This window comes from Hippopotamus amphibius, chromosome 2 (assembly GCF_030028045.1).
Source record: "Hippopotamus amphibius kiboko isolate mHipAmp2 chromosome 2, mHipAmp2.hap2, whole genome shotgun sequence".
NCBI classification, from domain to species: Eukaryota; Metazoa; Chordata; class Mammalia; order Artiodactyla; family Hippopotamidae; genus Hippopotamus; species Hippopotamus amphibius.
The window spans coordinates 145,100,101-145,119,754 of record NC_080187.1 but is presented as its reverse complement, the minus strand read 5'-3'; the positions used below and the strand labels follow the sequence as shown (position 1 = coordinate 145,119,754).

The 19,654-nt window shown below is 47.3% G+C and overlaps 1 protein-coding gene across 4 annotated transcripts in view; it reads right to left on the bottom strand.

Annotated features, from left to right (window-relative positions):
- Positions 1-19,654, bottom strand: part of TM6SF1 (transmembrane 6 superfamily member 1) — a 26,663-nt gene extending 7,009 nt beyond the window's left edge. Inside the window, exons 1-9 of one of the 4 annotated variants that reach the window (XM_057719988.1) lie at positions 19,433-19,654; positions 14,561-14,664; positions 12,310-12,407; positions 8,297-8,400; positions 6,485-6,567; positions 5,734-5,855; positions 3,882-3,986; positions 1,910-2,002; positions 1,581-1,700 (exon numbers count right to left, since the gene is read on the bottom strand). In XM_057719988.1, coding sequence (XP_057575971.1) covers positions 1,581-1,700; positions 1,910-2,002; positions 3,882-3,986; positions 5,734-5,855; positions 6,485-6,567; positions 8,297-8,400; positions 12,310-12,407; positions 14,561-14,664; positions 19,433-19,524 — 921 coding nt within the window. In that variant the 5' untranslated portion in view covers positions 19,525-19,654. Of the gene's footprint in view, positions 1-1,580; positions 1,701-1,909; positions 2,003-3,881; positions 3,987-5,733; positions 5,856-6,484; positions 6,568-8,296; positions 8,401-12,309; positions 12,408-14,560; positions 14,665-19,191; positions 19,299-19,432 lie in introns of those variants that run through there. The other 3 variants (XM_057719989.1, XM_057719990.1, XM_057719991.1) reach the window with 3 other exon arrangements.

The window sequence follows — 19,654 nt, the reverse complement described above, 5'->3', positions numbered from 1 at the left end:
CGGGGCCAGGCCTGACTCTTGAAAATACCCCCATGATCTTTGCACAGCAGTAAATAAAACTTTATTTTTAACTACTGAGTATTTGCTACTCCAGCAGAGCACATAGCCTTGTCTTTACACAAATAGGTAAGTAAAGCACTTAGCATGGCTTGCCTTGCATGAAGTAAGATAATGAGAGTTCAGACTACTGCAGTGGCAGTGGAGCTGTAAAAAAGTGGCGGATTTGAGAATTACTCTGGAGAGAGAACTAACCAGATGGGCTATTTGTAGAGGGTGAGGGAATGGGAAGTGTAGAGAACTACTCCAAGTTTTTGACTTGAGCTGCTGGATGCCGGAAAGGGCTATTTTCAGAGTTGGGGGAAATGGAAGAGAAGTTGTGGGGAGCATCAGGAGTCCTATTTTAGACATTAAATCTGAGATGTTAGTAAAACACCCAAGTGAAAAGAAGGAGTTTGGAATTTAACATAGGAGTCCAGGAACAGTTTGAGCTAAAGACAGAAAATTGAAAGTCATCACCTTATAGTTGGTATTGAAAGATATGAAAATAAAGACCCACACCAAGGCCTGAGAAAGAAGGTGTTCAGAGGTCTGCAAAGAGGATAAATACTGGTTCTCTTCCCTTGTGACCTTCAAGGGAAGGATAGGAAACACTATTTCTGGATACCAAATCAGCTTTTTTGATGTTTACATTCTAATCCTATAATTAAGAAGTACCTCAGACTGGAAAGATTGAGCCCAGTGTATTAACGCATAAACGCTGTTACTGGTTTTAAACCCTGTAAACTCCAATGTGTCTTTTTGCCATCATAATTATTATACCATAAGTACAGTCACTTGTATATGCCTAGAGTTGCTGGATGTACCTCATTTTTATGCCTGCTTGGAAAGAGCAAGACAAAGACAATGATTTTAAAGATGAGTTCATATGGGGTTTTTTCATTCATAGTAAGAAAAAAACAATTTTCTCCCTTATTCATAAGAGCAGTTTGTTTCCATAGGCTATCTTATAAAAATATGCTTTGTATGATAATTCCATAGATAATTTCACTTCCAGTTCAATGAAGTAAGCATTCGCTGAACATCTACTCTGGGCCAGAGGCTTGGCTACGTAGCAGAGGGGAGGAGTGGAATGACAGGCCCTGCTTCCCAGGAGCAGAACTTTTTTAAAACCAGTTTCTCTAGTCCTGTGGAGGGTAATACAGTGGAATTCTGTAATCTTAGATTCAGAGAGACATCTTAAAGATAACAGCTCTCAATTCTCTCAGTAGCCGTCGTGTTCAGAGACTGGGAAACAGCAGTGTGAAACAGCAGTGCCACTTGCTGGGTATGTGACCTTGAACAAATCATTTAATCTTGCTAGGCCTCAGTTTCCTCACCTGTATAACTGGATGGTGCACCTACCAGTTAGTTATTATGAGATTTAAATAATGTGGAAATGTCTTCCAAAGAACTGTAAAGCAAAGGGGACAACATATCTAATAACTATTTCCTCCCCTAAAACAGAGCAGAGATATTTTTTACATACTCAACAATGACAGCCAAATCCCCAATAAACTTTCTTAACAGCATATTCTTAGTACCTGAGCTAGACCTCCAGCATGTATCAGTGTTATGTCAGGCATCCAGGAGCAGCCAGGAACCACTAAGCCATAAAGCGCCATCACAAAGTAAGGGACAGAATAGAACAGATATGCCAGCATCTACATTGAACAGAGAAATAACAATATCAGTAAATTAACAGTTAACCTGGCCCGATGAAAAGCACAAAAAAAATCAACGTTTTTATCGATTAACATTTTCACCTTAGAAAATGTTAACTCCTATTTCCTACATCGTGTCACATTTTCCCATTCTTAAAAAAGAGAGAAAATTAATTTTAGAAAAATCTTAGGCTTCATAACTACTTGACCTGGATTTTAGGGTAAGCAGCAGGATCCTTTAGGTAGGGCTCTTGAAATTGCGTATATAATCGGCAGAGCTCAGCTGGGCAATCCAAAGCAATCTAAGAACAAAAATGAACGCATCGTAAAGATACAGTCACAGCTGGTTCTTATGTTTGCTGATAAGGCTAAATGTGCCAGGTTTAGTCACAAGCTGCTTTCTATTTAACAAAATCTATTTTAGAAGCTCATCAGTAAAAGGGAAAGAAAAATATTCTACAGATTTACTCTAAAGAGATTAAGTAGAGGTTAACAGTGGAAAAAGAAATGGAAGCTAAGGCTCTATTCTTGGGGATCTTTCGAGTATTTGGTTTAAATGTCTGGGTTCGGCTAACCAAAGCACAGATTGCTTTAGGTGATCAGTTTCACTTTTCCTGGGAATAACTAGTCAGCTATTCCCTGCAGGAAGAAAAGTACATTTCTATACCAAATTCATCTTACTATGCTTTGCAAGATTCAAAAATAGCATCCTCCTCTCTCCAGTGCCTCATAGAGTAAATGGCCTTTGGGGGCAGTAAAGGATAATGATTTGAAAGTGGGGTCCTCTTATCTGAAACCACCTCCTGCGTCCACTTTGAAAGACAGCAGAGCAGATTTAGTCACGGCAGAGGAGACTTTAGGCCACAGAACAAAGTGTCCCTTTGGCACGTTACTGGGTCCACCCTGAGTCACCTCCCTCGGGCACCATTCCTTGTGTCCTTAGCCATAAATGTCGTCCCACCTAACTAACGTATGTGAACACGTCAGTGGCAGAGTTGGTAAAAAAGGGCCCCAACCTAAAAGTCCCACCTACCAAGGGTGCACACTCACCCATGCACACGTTTTTCTCATGTGCACAGGCGAGTGGAGATGGCTAGACAAGAATATAGTTGGGGCTCATTTTTATTGCTGCTGTTTTTGTTCTTTTGACTTTAGGAATTACAGCAAACTAAACAAAGAATGGTTTCAGTGCTCTGTGGTCTGAGCAAAGCATATGGCTCTGCTTTCTCCTTTACTTCCCTTCCCCGCGCCACTCCTCTTAGCCGACTCTGCTGCAGGAAGTTCTTGACGATCCCCACCCAGAGGGAGACAGCACTTAAGACTACTTCTCACCCTGACCCAGCTAGCTGCACAGGCCCCTTATAGTTCAGGGAACCCCAAACAATGAATCAGCTGCATCAGTTTACACTTGCCACTCTGCCCCCCAACTGCTGTGCAGTGCCAGCAGCCTTCGAACAGGAATTGTGTCACTGAAGCTGAATATAATTAACTGTATAATTCTGGCTGCTCAACTTTATTGCTACTGAGAATGAACCATGAAACTGGGATATTGTGAAAGATCCTTGATCAATAGAAATAGTAAGAGCAATCACTTATTGAGCACTTATTAGGTATAAGGCCTTCTCTCCAAGTATTTGATGTGCCTTATCATTTAATCTTCAAATAATACTATAAGGCAGGTACTCTCATTTTACAGAGTAAGAAACTGAGGATCAAAGAGGTTAGGTGATTTTTCTCCAAGGCCACATAGCTAGTAAATGGCCAGGAGTCTTAACACTTACTCTGGATCCCCTTCCTCATTCCCATCTCCCTCCTCCTAAGAACACGTGGATGCTCTGTGCCACAGTTTGATTAGAGTCTTAAGTTACTACCCTTACCAAAGATACTTAAATCAGAAACATCAGAGGAACCAAAAGAATGAGACTAATGGCTAATTTTTCAGGTGCCCTAAAATAAAGATTAACTTTGGGTAGAGCTTGATCTAAGGACCTGAACGAGGTGGTATGAAGCAGCCCAGAACGGACTATCCCTTTGGAAGGAGAGGTTTGGAGTGAGGGTAGGAAAATGCCAGGAAGCAGGTCCAGGCCTCCAGGCTCTAATGGGAGGTATGTTTTGTTAGTGCACTAGGAAATCTCATTAAAAAATAGACCTTTTTATGTTATTATGATCTCTTATGCTTACCAAGCCTCTAAACAGGCAAAATCCAGTTGCCAGAAGGAGACACACAACCAACATTAAATCAAATGGTCTTCTCAGCAGGTCTTTCGCTTGGACTTCCTGAATGACCTAAAATAGAGTTGGTAACTAATGAGCAGGCCCAGGTGCCAAAGAATAATCTGAGATCTGCAGAAACACAGATACCGTCATGATGAGTGATAAGAGAATTTTGAAGATTGAAAACCACTAACTGTGTATCTTTGGAGAATAATTTCTCCCCTCAAGTCTTAGTTCCTTATCTGTGAAACGAGATTGGGTCAGGTGATCTCGAAGGGACCTCTGGATCTATAAGGCCACATTTTTTTTTGAAATAATATTTTTATGATTATAAATGTAAAATACACTCATTTAAAAAATAAACCATTAACCTGTCACACTACTATTAACAACTGTTGTATTTTCCAATCACATATATACAGTTATATATATACATATATATAGTACTACATACGTATATATAATATATAATCTACATTTATTTTTTCACAAAATTAGGACAATGTATAAACAATTTTGCATTTGTTCTCTTGCCTCTCGCTATCTACCTGTAAGTACTCTACCACATTATTAAAAATTCTTCTAAAAACATCACATGGAAATGCCATATCTCCAACTGCTGGACATTTAAGCATTTTCACTGTTACACTTAATGTTATGATGAGCAACTTTGTACATAAATCTTTGATAACATCGCTGATGATTTTCTTAGGATAGTGCCCTAGAAGCAGAATTACTAGGTTAAAAAGTTAAATTTGTTAAGGTTGATAACACTGCCACATGGCTTTGCAGAGCGATTCTGAATTTATGTTCTTATCAGCACTGTATGACAATGCCTATTTCTCCCTGGCCATCAGTGTGTTTTAACATTTTTTTTAAATGAACAGTTCTATGTGTCTTACAACATGAACTCTATTGACACTGACATGGAGCCATCAAAGTCCGTGGAGCGAGCACCAAGGCTATGGTTACTGCTCGCTTATTTTTTAATAACCGCCTCATTCCTCAAAGGGTGTAAGGGAGTTCCAGTTGTCAGTGTGCCAAGCTGAGTTCACACAGCATGTGTCTAAATGTTTACAAATGAAGTGTCTGTAAATTAAAATGTATTTTAATGAATTCTATTGTAAGTCTTTCTGTAAAATGAAGAATTGTGTTCTGATTATCTCTAGTAACTCATATTTTCATATATCCATTTTGCTTAAAGGATCTTGCTTAAGGATCTAATACCTAATGAAAGGAAGAGAAACTTAGAAAGATGTCACTAGCTTAGAATTGAAGACCTTAACAGAGTACCTGCCCAGCCAGTATTGTTTCACCTTGACCACCTTGGCTGTGAATGGAAGGGAGGTGTCTCAGAAGACGTCCTGTAGCCAGTCTCCATGTGCCTGGATCTCTTGGTAATCAGACCTTATGGCTGTGTGTGCTACCTGGAACCACAGTATCTCTCCAGCCTCCCTTTGGGGCAGTAATGCATAGTAATGGCCCAGGTGCTCAGACTCCAGGCCATTAACAGCCCCAGACAAACCTCACACTCCGCACACTAATGCGGAATCTGGTGGGAAGAGCAAGTGTAACCTCTGGCACAGGAAGTTCCAAAAAGCATGGCCTGGCCAATCGAAGCAGATCTGTTCACACAGAAACAGACCATTCTGGCCACCATAACTAAGGTACAAACCAATGCTACAGAATCAACACAGTCACACTGATTAAATGCCCCAAAGGCTCCCATCTCTGGAGGCATGGTTCAATCCAGTAGCCAGTAGATATAAGTGAGCCCTGTGAGTCTGAGAACAGGTTACATTTAACTTAATAAAATCACCTTTGAGGGATAATTATAATTTTCTGATGGCTGATTATAGATTCTGAAACCAGCCCAAACAGGAAGACAAGTATATGGTATGCTTAAGAAAAAAGCAGGGCAAATGCGTGTTCCATATTTCCCTATTTAAAAGAGAGAAAGAGAGAAAGTCAAAAGTTTACCAAAAGTATATCCAGACACAGTAACATGTAGGATACCTCCCCATCTCAAGTCATCTAAAATTCTGATATGAGCCAGATGGTATTTTTAATGAGACCAAAAACATAGGTCAATTTAAAACTATTAGGTATTTATTAACAGGCATGCTCTGTCTAGAGTACTTTAAAAGTAGATTTACTACAATATCCTGATTTCTTGCATGCATAAATGACTTTTAAAATTAACTTTCAAGAACCTTAATTTTCAAGTACATTTATTGAATTCCCATAGTGTGTCAAGAGTTATATATAATACAAAGAGACGTAAGAAATACTTTCACACTGAATGTAGCCACAAACACAATACTTACCCTACTAGATCCTTCTAAAAGTCAGGAATCACTGATATTAAATAGTCTAATTGTTTACCGTACACTTCTGAAAATTGCTCAAAAGCATTTCTTAAAAGGTGAGATGGAAGGGAAAAGGAGTAATTCTGTAAAACAGCTTTTTGGTAAACTTGGAATTTCTTGGTTCTATTACAACCAAAATAGCTCCCCTATTTAAAAACAATTTCAGAAAATGAAAGTGAATTTTAAGATAAAGTTTCTTACCTACAATGTTTCCTGGCACAAAAACAACAATGCTCATAATAATAGATCCGACCCAATACAGGCCAATGGTTCTATAACTTTCCCTGCAATGAAAAGAATCCTGACTTAGCACACCTGTCTTAGAATGCTATTAGTATAAGATGCTCCACAATATTACCTTTGCTTTAACTAGTACAGTACATGAATCAAACCTACTGAATCGAGAGTAATAAATCAATTACAAGGAACCCTGGTGATCAAACTGCATTTCCACATGTGATATGCTATAGAACTCTCTTTGTGTCCTTTTGAATAGGAAATTAAGCGTGCTACACCGATCTGTTAAATCACACCATGGTCATCACCATCAAAGGAGTCCTGCATTTCACTATTATTTATGAAACTCACAGCATGAAAGGAAAAAAGAAGGTTCAAAGAAGAAAGAAAATTGGATCTGTCTTTTAAATCATTGTAAGTATGAGTAGTAGGATGTTAAATGAACTCTCCCTGGTGTCACAGAATTTTAGCCAGAGGCACAAAGATAAATATAAGTGACACATACCCAGTGTTCTGAAGGAGCTGCTAGACACATACTCCTAATCTTAATAGGCGAAACTGACAGAAAGTTTTTGCAACTGATAACTGACAACCCACCTCCTTAAGGGGCTATGAGAAATTCAAAAAGGGATTCTCTGACGGGAAACAGAAGTAGAAAATACTGTGTGCTTCCTGCCCTGCCCTACCCGCCAAGCTAAAGGGGCCCATTCACAATGACGGGGGTTGTCAGCATGGGAACAGACCATTATCTTCCTCCCGAACTGGATGCTAACTGAACCACAGAAACACTGGCCCACTCCTGGGAGCAAGCAGAGCCCCAGCATTCTCGGAAATACCTGATGTGCTCCCTGGAGCTTGGCAACCTTCATGAAAAGATGGGCAGGAGCCTAGAAAAGTCCAGAAATTATCTGGAACTGTCGTAGAGTGGATGACTGGGGGCAAGGGAGGGGCACAGGACAGCTGGTCAAGCTGAATTTCAACCTCGTGTGGGGCAAGAATGTGTGACTTTCTCTAACCTGGAGCCAAGGGGAGGCCTGGGAAGGTAGCTGGGCTTGAGCCATCTTTAAAGGATCCCACCCCAAAGGGTGTGCCTTCTGGGTTACAGGGGCCCCAGCAGAAAGAAGCTGTGGGTGTACCACCATGGGCAGGGGAGGCACACAAATTCAGTCAGAGAGAGCACTGCTCACTTCAGGCATCGGTGTAATGCCGAGGTTCCTTCCTGTGCTGGGGGTCTCCAAAGAACCCACACATGTGCCCCAAAAGGCTACCAACTTACAGAAAACAGTAGCTGTCGGGTGACACTCTGCCCCTCTTCCTCTAACCCCATGTACCTACACACACGCTCCCAGAGGAGCCAGCTGAGAAGGAGTAAAAGGACAGACTGTGTAGCTCAGTCTCAGTGCAGGCCGCTAAGCCTCAGAGCTGAGCCTGAACTGGAGGAAAAGAGAGAGCTCTGAACTGAAAAGGATTGGAAGTTTTGAATTATAATGTGCGAGGCTTTAATTTCTGAAAATGAGACTGCTCTTAGAACATAATCAGAAAGTTAAGGGGTCTGCCCAAGCTGTCCATTGTGGCAGAGGAGAAATCCAAAGGCATATGTTCGAAAGGCAGAGGTGCAAGTGAAAAAAAGCCGCGTCTAACATGTCTCCGTAGACCCTGTATTCATGTCCGAGTGTGCCTGTCTGTGTATGTGCCTCTATACATCCCTCTTCCCTACATACCCGCCTATCGACTGCCAAGGTGACAAAGGCTCACCCACCAGGCGAACTGACTTACTCCCATGCTATGGCTGCCACCATCACCAGATACATCAGATAATGAGCAGAGCCATCCCAGTAGCAGATCATGTGCCCATAGGCCGTGTTCAGATACGGTTCACCCTAAGGAAAGCATTAAAAAGAAGTCCACTTTAAATATGACTCAGACATTTCAACACAGGACACCAGACCTGTATTGCAGGTAAAATAAAACAGCACAACTAACATGTTAGTCCGCTAAAATGAAACTATTCCCTTTTTCAATTGTTTTTTTTGCAAAGTAACGTATTTTTTTGCTGCGTCAGGTCTTAGTTGCTGCATGCGAGATCTTCGTTGCAGCACGCGGTATCTTTCATCGAGGCGCACGGCCTTCTCTCTAGTGGCACACAGGCTTAGTTGCCCCGCACCGTGTGGGAGCTTAGTTCCCCAACCAGGGATGGAAGCCATGTCCTTTGCATTGGAAGGCGGGTTCTTAACTACTTGACCACCAGAGAAGTCCCTAAAATGAAACTATTCTTAATCCCATTCAATTACAAAATTGGTAGGAACATGAAAATAAACATTTGCCCTGGAGCTGCCAGAACTAGCGTTTACTACAGGGGTGGAATTAGAGAACGCCTGACCTGTGCTAGGTCAACACAGGCATGCTCAGTGATGCAAAACAGATGGTGGTACAGGCCGTCCTGGCCTCATGGTGAACTCACTGTGGCCAAGTCAAATCTGTGACTAAAGGTGTTTGATTCTGGCCAGAGGGGGTGGCCAGGCAAGACCCTGCTGACCAGAGCCACTGGCTGACCTTCAAAATTCATGCTGACCCAGAGGCTTGCTGGGATGAGTGTGAGGAAGGCACACCTTTCCCCTGTCTCTGCCCCTCACGCAGACACAAACCAGCAGGCACTACACTCAGAGCTTCACACCCAACCCCTCATTCAACCTTCCCAACACTATGGGATAGACATGATTGACTCCCTTTTACAGATGAGGAAACAGAGGTTCCAAGAGGTTTCCTGACCTGCCTAAGGTCATACACCTAATTCCTAGCAGAAACTATACTACCAATGAGAGCAATACTTCTGCGAAATTTTTAGTTTTATAAACACAGATTATATGATGAACTACATTTCCCTTTCCCAGGTGCTTACATTTCCAGGTGGCTACTAGAAAATCACTGGCAAACGTGCACAGAATTTTAGTGTCATTCTGGCTCCCCTTCACTTTCGTTTCTTCTTTCTCCCACGTTCATGCCCTCCTGCCTTGTTTCAGATGTCTTCCTAAGATGCCTTAAGTCTTTTCTACAACAAGGAACAGTGCACATCAACCAGCCCATCAATCAACCAACCAAGGAGGGGATTCTTTGAAGCTTTGCGCTTCCCTGGGGCAAGGACTGTTCTGTTGTCTTGCCTCGCAAATCAAATCAAGTGAAAATCACAGAGGAGGAGGAAACAACGTAAGAGTCATACTTCAGTACCCATGTCTGGCCCACATCTTTTCTCTCTGACATGCTTTTTTTTTCTTTTTTTATTTTCTCTGACATGCTTTGATTGGATAATACCATCCAAGGTCATGGTTTTAATCATTGATGCCTACACACCAGGCTCTTGGGGCCAGTGCTAACCTATCCTGGTGGCTTGATAGGCATCTTCAACTGGACGGTCCATGGGCCCTTCAAACTCACCTTACCTCCTTTAACTCATCAGCTTCTCACTGGACTTTTCCCAGATGGTCTTCCTACACCTCTCTCCCTCCCCTCCTTCTGATTCACCACACCCCTGTCCTGGCTCTTTTTTTTTCTTTTTCTTTTCCTTTTTTTTTTGGCTGCGTTGGGTCTTTGTTGCTACATGCAGGCTTTCTCTAGTCATGGTGAGCGGGGGCTACTCTTCATTGTTGGTGTGTGGGCTTCTCAGTGCAGTGGCTTCTCTTGTGGAGCACGGGTGTCAGTAGTTGTGGTGCACGGGCTTAGCTGCTCCGCGGCATGTGGGATCTTCCTGGACCAGGGCTCGAACCTGTGTCCCCTGCATTGGCAGGTGGATTCTTAACCACTGCGCCACCAGGGAAGCCCCTGCCCTAGCTCTTGACATGTCACACTTGTGCTCAAAAACCTCCCAAAGCTGGTGGTAGCTGCAAGACCAAGACCCACCTCCTCTTATCTGGCAGCTGGGTCTCCAAGCCTGGCCCTGCAGACCCTCCCATGGTTATTCCCCAGGCCCTCTCCTCATACCCTGTCTCACCACCCTCACCAGCTCAACCTCCAGGCCCTCTTGGTAGCCCCCTCCCTCCTGAAGCCTCCCCGCCCAGGACTCGGTGGCCTTGCACTCTCTGAGTTTCCTTCTGCCTCTTCGCCTGTCTCCCTCACAGTCCATTCCAGAGGCTCCTCATCTTCTGGCCATGGTCTCCAAAGTTCCACCCTCGGCCCTCTCCTCTCTACCTTCTCCTCTCCTCTCAGACCTTCAGGTACCAACTATACTCAGATGGTCCCTGTATCTCTTCCCCAAGCTCAACACCTGCGAAGTCCTGCCAGCTGGGACACCTGCCAAGATGTCCCTTACCCACCTGAAACTCCACATGTCCCCAAATGAACTCAGCATCATCCCTGCATACCTGCACCCCAGCCTGGCAGTGGGGAGACACATGCTGTTTCTAAGAGTTTTTTTATTTTTGGCCACGCTGTGCAGCTTGTGGGATCTTAGCTCCCCGACCAGGGATCAAACTTGTGCCCTCTGCATTGGAAGCATGGAGTCTTAACCACTGGACCTCCAGGGAAGTCCCTCCTCTCTCAGCCTTTGTCCACACTGTCTCTTCTCCTTGGCGTGCCCTCCACACCCTAGTTTATCTGGAAAACGTTGATCATCCACTGCCATTGCCACTGTTTACAAAGGCTAGGGCAGCGTCACCAACTCGCTGAGGCTTCCCTCGGGTGCTTCCAGAGCCAGCTCTTCCTCAGTGCACATTGTGCCTGGCGTGAGCCTCCATCTCTGCACCCAGGACAATGCCATCTCCCTGCCACATTAGCTCCTGGAGGGAGAAAGCAGGTCTTGTGACCCCACAGTCGCTCACCGAACGTCTGCGGAACTGTGTTTCCCCTTTCGTCCCACTCTGGTTGAATCACACCAGCATTCTTCCAAAAGCAGGAATTAGGATGTCACCTTGGTCCTCAACTCTCCCCATCGCCCCCAACTCATCCCCGAGACCTACTCATTCCAGTGGCTCAAATTCTCTGAAATTTGTCTCTCCTCTCTACTGTCCATGCTTGGCCTCCATCTGGGCCATCTTCATGCCCTTGCTGGCCCTGCAAAAGCCTCCTGACTGGTGTCCAAGTTCATGACATTGACCTTTCCCTTCAAGCCTATCCTTCTCAGAGCTCACTGCATTGTTCCCTGACTTAAAATTTTCTCTCACATGTGGGACAAAATCCAAACTCCCTTAGCTTGCACACAGAGCTCCCCATTATTTGAAACACAGATGAAGATTACACTTTCAGCTCTGCTCCTTATTTCCTGTGTGACCTTGAGTATGTTACTTAACCTCTCTGGGGCTGGAGTCATCACACCATAAAGTAAGGAAAAAGGACTAGCTCTGTCAGGTGTGGGGTAGGTCTATAAGCTGTGGTGGGGGGAGGGGTGTGTGTTCATAGTCACAATCAAATAGCTTTATTAACTGCCTCAGTGTTTGGCACTTTACACATTTAAGACTGACTTGGGCCTTCTTAGAGAGTAATGCATTAATAGATACACAGATACTAAATTCATTTAAAGTACCTCATTTATATTAAGTACAAGTAAAGGGGAAAGGTGGTGGCTTGCATGTGAGGAAGGAGTTGTAAGACTGAACACCGAGGAGCGTTGCCTCCCACGACCCAATCCTAACTTTCTGCTTCACTTTCCATGTGACTAAGTGCCCTGTGTCTATGGCAGTAAATGAAAGACGGCGTGTCGTCCCTGCTTACACCAAATGGAAGGATTTCTGTGTCGAGCAATGCTGTTGGGGCTGCGGACCCCTTTGGTTCAAAGCTCACACTTGCTAACAACCCCGTACCTCTCTCAAGTAGTGTGTCATGAAGCCGTCAATGATCCCGTCCTGCTCCAGTCCTATGATGAGGTTCACCACGCTGGTAAATCCAAAAACCGCGTACACTAGAGCAAAGAAAGCCGGAGTTCAAAAAGCTGTAGCTCAGGAGACGATGCCTAAGAGCCTGGCATTTGCCAGTAATGATTTCTTTTCATGTTTTCCAGAAGACACTGCGGACGTTGTCAACACAGACAAACAGAACATACCTCCTGTGCAGGCAGCTGGATCTCTGCTCGTGTCGAGGAGCTGGGAGGGTACACCCCCCAAGGGGTAGCGAGTGACAGAGTCACCCACTGACTGTCCCAGAGGATTCTACCAGGCTGCCCCACCCATCCTCCACTTCCTACACATGGCTGCCAGGGCCACACCTGCACCCCACCTGGGCAGTGGGAACAAAACCATTAACCAGTGGCCAAGGAAGCACTGAGGTGACCACCAGGTTTAAAACAAGGCCTCAAAAGAGATCATTCATCTCAATGATGACTGAGCAGTCTGACTCACAGTGTGTCCAACGCGCTTGCCTCATCCCACAGTGGAGATCCTAAAGACAGACAGTGGCTGATGTGCAAGTAACGGTGGCTTTAAGAAGAAAGGCCAGTGATTTTTTAAAAAATGCATACGAGATGGAACCACTGAAAATTAAAGAAGGAAAGCCATAAAATCTTAGAGAATCTCACTAAGGTTGTGAGAATCTCCTCAATGGACTTAAAACTTCCAGCAATAAACAGCTTAGGAATAATACTTTTTAAACAGTGAGGGATCAAATTTAGTGTGTGGCAGTTTGTCAATAAAGCTGCATTTTCACATCGGTGTCAAACTGTGTGATGGGCATGGACAGTAGAAAGATCCGATGGTGAATATCAAAATAGCTGTGAAAAACGAAATGGAGAGGAGAGTGGGGAAGGTTGACTCACAGAAAAGGGAAGCTGGCCCTGCCCTGAGTCTGCAGCCAGGAGTGCAGCGTTGACATCTTCCCCAGAAGGAACAGAAGGCCCGCGCGTGCCTGGCCCTGCAGGCCCTGCCTCCCCCCACCTCTGTGCAGCCCTCCGGTCCAGATCCCGCTGACAGTGACCAGCCATCAGGTGATCAGACTCTGCATGTCTCCCAGGAGAGGAAGCGCCAGCACGTGATCATTGCACTGTCCTACCAACAATCACCAGTGCCAACAGGAGCGTCAGACGCTGAGCCAGAGACGACAAGCACAGTCGCTGCCCTCCAGTCTGGCCCTGGGCTGCAGTGATGGACATGAGGACAGAGGGCTGCGGGAGTAGGAGCGAGGGTCCTCCACCCTGAGGAGTTGGAAGAGACATGAGTGCAGCTAAGCGTGGGCTCCACGGAGTGTGGAGGGAGGGGAGGGAAGACGGCAACAGGAGACCGGTCTGCAGAGGTGGGCAGAGCCCAAATCAAAGACAGGTGGAGTGGGGCTTTGAACTCATCTCATGAACCCAGCCCATCTCCTGACTGGCTGCCAGGTCTTAGGTAAATTACATCATTTCTTTAAGCGTCAGCATTTTTTACATGCAAACTGGGAGAAATTGTGGGGGCCGGTGCTGTCTCACTAACTGCGACCTTGACCATGTTTCTTGGCACCTCTGAGCCAGATTCTTCATCTGCGTAAGGAGGATATTTGTTGTGAGGATTAAATAAAATGATACTGCTAATGTGCTCAGAGTCATCCCAGGCACACCACGGGTGCTCACTCAGTGGTGTTTTTAGTTATTTAACATACATGTGTTTTTGCCAGGCAATGGTCTAAGTACTTTACAGTTATCTTATTTAATGTTTGTATCAACCCTCCATGGTAAATATTATTTTCCTCATTACACAAATGTGCAAACTGAGGCTCCGTACAGCTAAGTTCCATGCCAGGTGGAGGAGCTGCAAGCAGGCTGCAGGGAGGAAGCCAGGAAGGAGCTGGTACAAGCGCCAAGGTCAAAGGTCAGAGTGTCGCTGGGGGCAGGGGCGAGGAACAGAGGGGTATCCTGTCTGGCCATGCCAGTGACCATCCCTCCACCAGGATCTCCCCTGGGACAGGGTGTAGGGTCCACAGGTTGGGAGGGACTTTAACTTGGAGGAGAACAAAAATACTCCTACACTTCCTGCTGCTTTACCGGTGGGCTCAGAGTACTGTATTCACAACCACAGAGGAAAAGAGACTGAGGCCCGAGTGTCGTGCTCTTAAATGGATACAAAAGGTTTCCCACCCATGGACACGTACCATAGAACAGTGGGTCCCGGGGTGGCTTTCTTTTGACGAGGACACGAGCCAACAAGGCTACCAGGAACAGGATGAAGGCAGCAACCCCTACAATCGTCCAGGAACTGCAATGACCAGAACAGGGAGGTGGTCACTTATCAAAATAAACATGTTGGTACATGGAATTTCCTGGCTATTGAATGTATTCTCTCCCAGCTCTGCCTCTGCCTACACCTCAAGCGCTGTGGAGTTCATGAAGTTTATCCACAGCACTTGGGCACCTCTGGGCCGCCCCTGTAACTTTCAGGGACCAGAGCTACCAGGTCCTCACTCTTCCGTCATCCTGCCCACCTGGGTGAACCATGTGTCTGAGCACCCTCTGCCACTGTCCTGCTGCCTCTGTCCACCTGCTCCTCCAAGCCCTGTTCCCAGTGTCTGACAGGCCTAACCACTGAATCTGCCTCCTCCCTCAGGGCCAGCTGGAAACCCTCAGACTGAGCTCCATGGAACACGCAGGAGTCACAACTACATACATCTTCTTGGTGGACAAGGAAGAAGGGCCACAGGCTGTGTGTATAATCAAAGAGACCAGAGGACAAGGCCAATTCAAGGAGTGAAGAGGTTGGGCCGGGCCTAAGGCCAGAATGAAGCCAGCCCCCCACACCAGGAAGCCAGGGTGAGGCTAGACTGGGCACAGCCCCTGGACTTTCTCCTGGGACAGGTCATGGCACCAAGGAGACTGGGGGCTAAAGCCCCTCCCCAGCGGGACAGCACTAGGGCACAAGCCTTGGTGTAATTAATAGTCAAGGGACCTGGAGTCTGGTACCTACTCTGCCATTGCCTGTGTGACCTTAGGAAAGTCATGTCGTTTCATCATCTATTTTTTAATTTATTAAAAAACATATTGAGGAAAAATGCATCGCATACCCCTATGTGCCAAGCACTGTGGATGAAAAAGAGAGATCCCTGTCTACATGGGGGAACCCATCTCAATGGGCTCTGAGCTCTCTCACCCAGGAGGTCACCTCTAGTTCTAAGAGAGATTCTCTCTCTCACTCTTCCACACCAACAGGGTGTCTGGTTCTAGACAAAGAACTGCCTGGCCCATTCCCATGGCCTGCTACACTAGGGCCTCCTCAGTAGCCCTTGAGAGCTGCCACAAGCACCACTCCTTAGCCGAGAGCCCTCCACACCATCACAGAGGACCTTTGGATAATCTCTGCCATATGCCCCGGGACTTCTGGAAAGTACCCCTCATAGCCCACCAACACCTACTAATGGCTGAGGGACAAACTTATGCTGAAGTTCACTCCACACACCTACAGCTGGAATGGCTGCTAGGCACCAACCAGTCAGAAATCTGCCCCTAATGTCAGAGAGGTCAGACAGGGAGTGCTCCAGGTAGATGGACCCCAAGGAGACTGGTCCCAGGTCCAGGAAAGCTGTATCCCCAGCACCTGGCCCCAGGCCCCACTTACAGTCAAGGAGTGGGCTTGAGCATCAGGAGCACCCAGACTTCCAAATGCCACCCAAACCTACAGAATCAGAATACTGTATTTCAGGGCTGGGGTATGGGAACACGCAACCTTTTTCAAGAAACCTGGATAAGTATGCACAGAAAGTCTGCCTAGGGGTCTCTGCTAAGGTGTTCAGGAATTGATGGATGAATGAGGGAGGGGAGGAAAGGAAGAGGAAGAAAGGAAGGAGAAATGAATGGATGGATGGATGGATGGATGGATGGATGGATGGATGGATGGGTGGATGGATAGATGGATTGTGGATGGATGGATGGATGGTGGATGGATGGATGGATGGATTGTGGATGGATGGATGGTGAATGGATGGATGGATAGATGGATGGATGGATGGTGAATGGATGACATAATTCTATGATAAGAATGAGTATGACCATGTCAGTGTCCAGGTGAGAGAATGAAATAGGTTTCTAGTGGTGCACATCAGTGGATACTCCAGGCTCCTCCTGTAGGGATGAGCCAAAGGAGGAGAGGATGGAAGAGGAAACTAATGTGGGTCAGGAACAAGATCCTGGGCTGAAGCACCCTGTTACGAGGGAAGAGGTTAGGGTGCTATGTAAGCTGACAGACATTTTAATCACAGCCTGAGGCAGGAGACAACCCCCATCCCTGCTCCTATCAAGGACCTAGGCTCACAGTCAGCACCATCACACAGCTGCTGCTCTTCTGGACTATGAGAGAGCAGTGTAAACTGGTTCATGGTGTCCTCTCACACTCTCCACCTCTAGGGGAGGAGCTAAAAATGAAGAAAAACTGGGACAACAGATCATCTGTGTCTCCCGGTGACAGCCAAGTGCAGGACGTGCTCAGAACAGGAAGATATGGATCCAGCAGGGACTCGGCGGGGTGGGGGAAGGAGGAAGGGCTGCCACTAACCCAAGGGTGGAAAAGTTGTTAGTCTTGGAATGTGTGTGTGTTTTGGGAGGGGGGCGAGGAGTTACTGATGCCCTTCTGTGAACAGACAGCTACTGAGGGGATCGTGTGTGGCTGGGTATGAGCAGAGAGAGAGGGAGTGTGAGAGAGAGAGAGCAAGATAGACAGAGACAGAGATCCCAACCCTTTCCTGACTCCTCAATTTAATTTGCTTTATCTGTTTTTCAGGCTTTCATGGTCTGGTGGGAAGGAAGCTTCAACTAAGTCAACTAATGCAAACTTAATGGGATGCCCACTAGGCACAAGGCCCTGTGCTGGGCAGGACAATACTAAGGGGAGCTGTGGCCTGAGAAGGTAAGTTCTGACCACAGGAAAGGAACTCCTGTGGGAAAAGCACAACCCAGAGGGGCTCAGAGGAGGCAGAGATCACATCTGCTTGGAGGGATCTGGAAAAGGAAGAGGTGGCATTTTCCTCCGAGCCATAAAGTCCAGGTGTGGCTTCAACAATCAGCGACAGGGAGGAAGGCATCCCCATCAGAGGGAACAGTGTAAGCAATGGCAAGGAGGCAGGGAAGTTAAGGAATGTCCAAGGGGCACAGAACAGTCCAGTGTGGCTGAAGCACCAGCACACTGGGCTGGGCTGGGGGGCTGAGGCAGAAATGCACGGGGCACTGGGGCAGGGGACCTCCTGCCATGGGTTGGGCCAGAGAGGGCCAGTGCCTGGGGAACAGGAAGGAGGAAACAGATGCTAGCCCAGCCCAGGGACTTAGGGGGAAGGAGACAGTGGGAGGGAGGAAGGAAAGGAGTGGAGAAAAAAGAGGCAGGAGTCAAAGGCTACTGAGATTTTAACTTGCAGGAGGGCAGGAAGAATGGTTGGAACCAATTATTCAAAACTCTACAGGGCTTAGCAATGTGCTCAACAATACACAGCGATACATAATGCAGTGTATGCTCAGTAAACGCCATCACCATCCTCCCAGTGGCTGAGGCCAAAACCTCAGAGTCATCGTCAGATCCTCTCCATGCCACATGATCCTTCAATAAGCTGCGCTGCCCTCCCTCCCAAATATCCCTGCCCCCCAGCCACATCCCTCTCCCTGCACTGCTCCCTGTTCCCCTACCTGGGAGGCTCTGTCCCCAGATCTTCCTGTGGCCACCTCCTGCAGCTCATGCCACCTCCTCCAAGAAGCCTTCCCTGACCACCAGCCCCATTTTATGTGTTGATGTCTCTTTCAACACATGCTTCCCCAATCTCTGGTGATTTGTTCATAGCTATTTCCCCAGCACCTGGAACAGTGCCAAGCATAGAGTATGTACTCAATAAATATTTGTTGAACTCTCCATAATGCCATTTTAGGAGGGCAGGGTCCACCCATGCACTATATTCACAGATATGTGACATTCACTGCCCAGAGATGCTTCTTCCAGGAGTTGTGCCCCAAGACTGGGTCAGACCAAGGGCAGTCACTGCCCACTCAGTATGGATGGGTGCTGTATGGATAAGGCCGTCAGCAAGTGGTGGCCCCAGGTACAAAAGAGGAGGAAGTCACCGCCCTGTGGGCAAACACTTCTCTGCAGGGGGTTTGCAGCGTAAAGACTGATGCAATTTCCTCAGCACCAACTGCTGTGGGAAACATAACAGGTTACTTCCTCCTCCCCGCAGACAGCAAGGAACATCAGCAGGCCAAGAGGCCTGGCACCTTTCCCACTGCTGGAGCAGGCCGGCCGCTGCCTGGTGCCCCGTTGCTTGGCCAGTGATCCCTCACAGAGGAGAGGCAGGGCTTTGAACCAAATCCATACGCGGCCTCCTTCAGCCCCACCCATTTCCTTAGCACGCATGGAACCGCCCGGCAGCTCTGCCTCCCTGCTCATCCTACACTACACGGTGCCCTTACGGCTTTTCGGATCTATAAAATAGGATGCAAATATAGGCCATTTGACAGACAAGAAAACTAAGGTCAGGCCACAGGGTTACTGCCAAAGCCAGGCCTAGAACCCAGGTCTTTGCTTGTTCGTTCTGGGCTATTTCTGCTAGTCATTCACAACAGTTTCTAAAATTAATTCGAAATGACAAGTATGTGTGTGTCCATACATGGAAACGTCCCTGCGAAATGCAAAACGAACAAGGCATAGCCAGAGATAAGACCAAGCTCCAAGCTGTCGGTGTATGTACCGCCCCACCACTGCCCCTGAGTCCTTCAAGGGCAGGGGCATTGCCTTATTGACCTCTGTAACCCCGGATACCTGGCATGGTGCTGGCACAGAGCGGACGCCCAGCACCTGGCCCCAGAATTGCGCCGAATGTCAAGGATGCCAGCCTAAGCGGGGACCCCGGCCCGCGCGACTCTGGGCGCCTCCCTCCTCCAGCCGCCCACAGGGAGCCCTGGCGGCCGGCGAGCCTCTGCCCTGCAGTTTGCAGCTCAGCCCCATCCGAAAAGTTGTTGGGCTCCTGCCGTGCCGACCCCCGCCGCGCGCGCCCACTCACTCGTGCTGGGCAGCCAGGTGGTTGAAGACGTAGGTGACCGGGATGGCCGAGAGGGACAGCACGAAGACCCCCGTGGCCGCGGAGGCACTCATCGCCGCCGCCGCCGCGCCGCTTGCCCTTCACCGCATCCCGCGCGGGCGCCCCGCCCCAGCTTCCGGCTGCGCCCGCGCCCCTCGGCGGTGCCCTTCGATGCGCCCCGCGCCGCGCCGCGCCGAGCCGCGC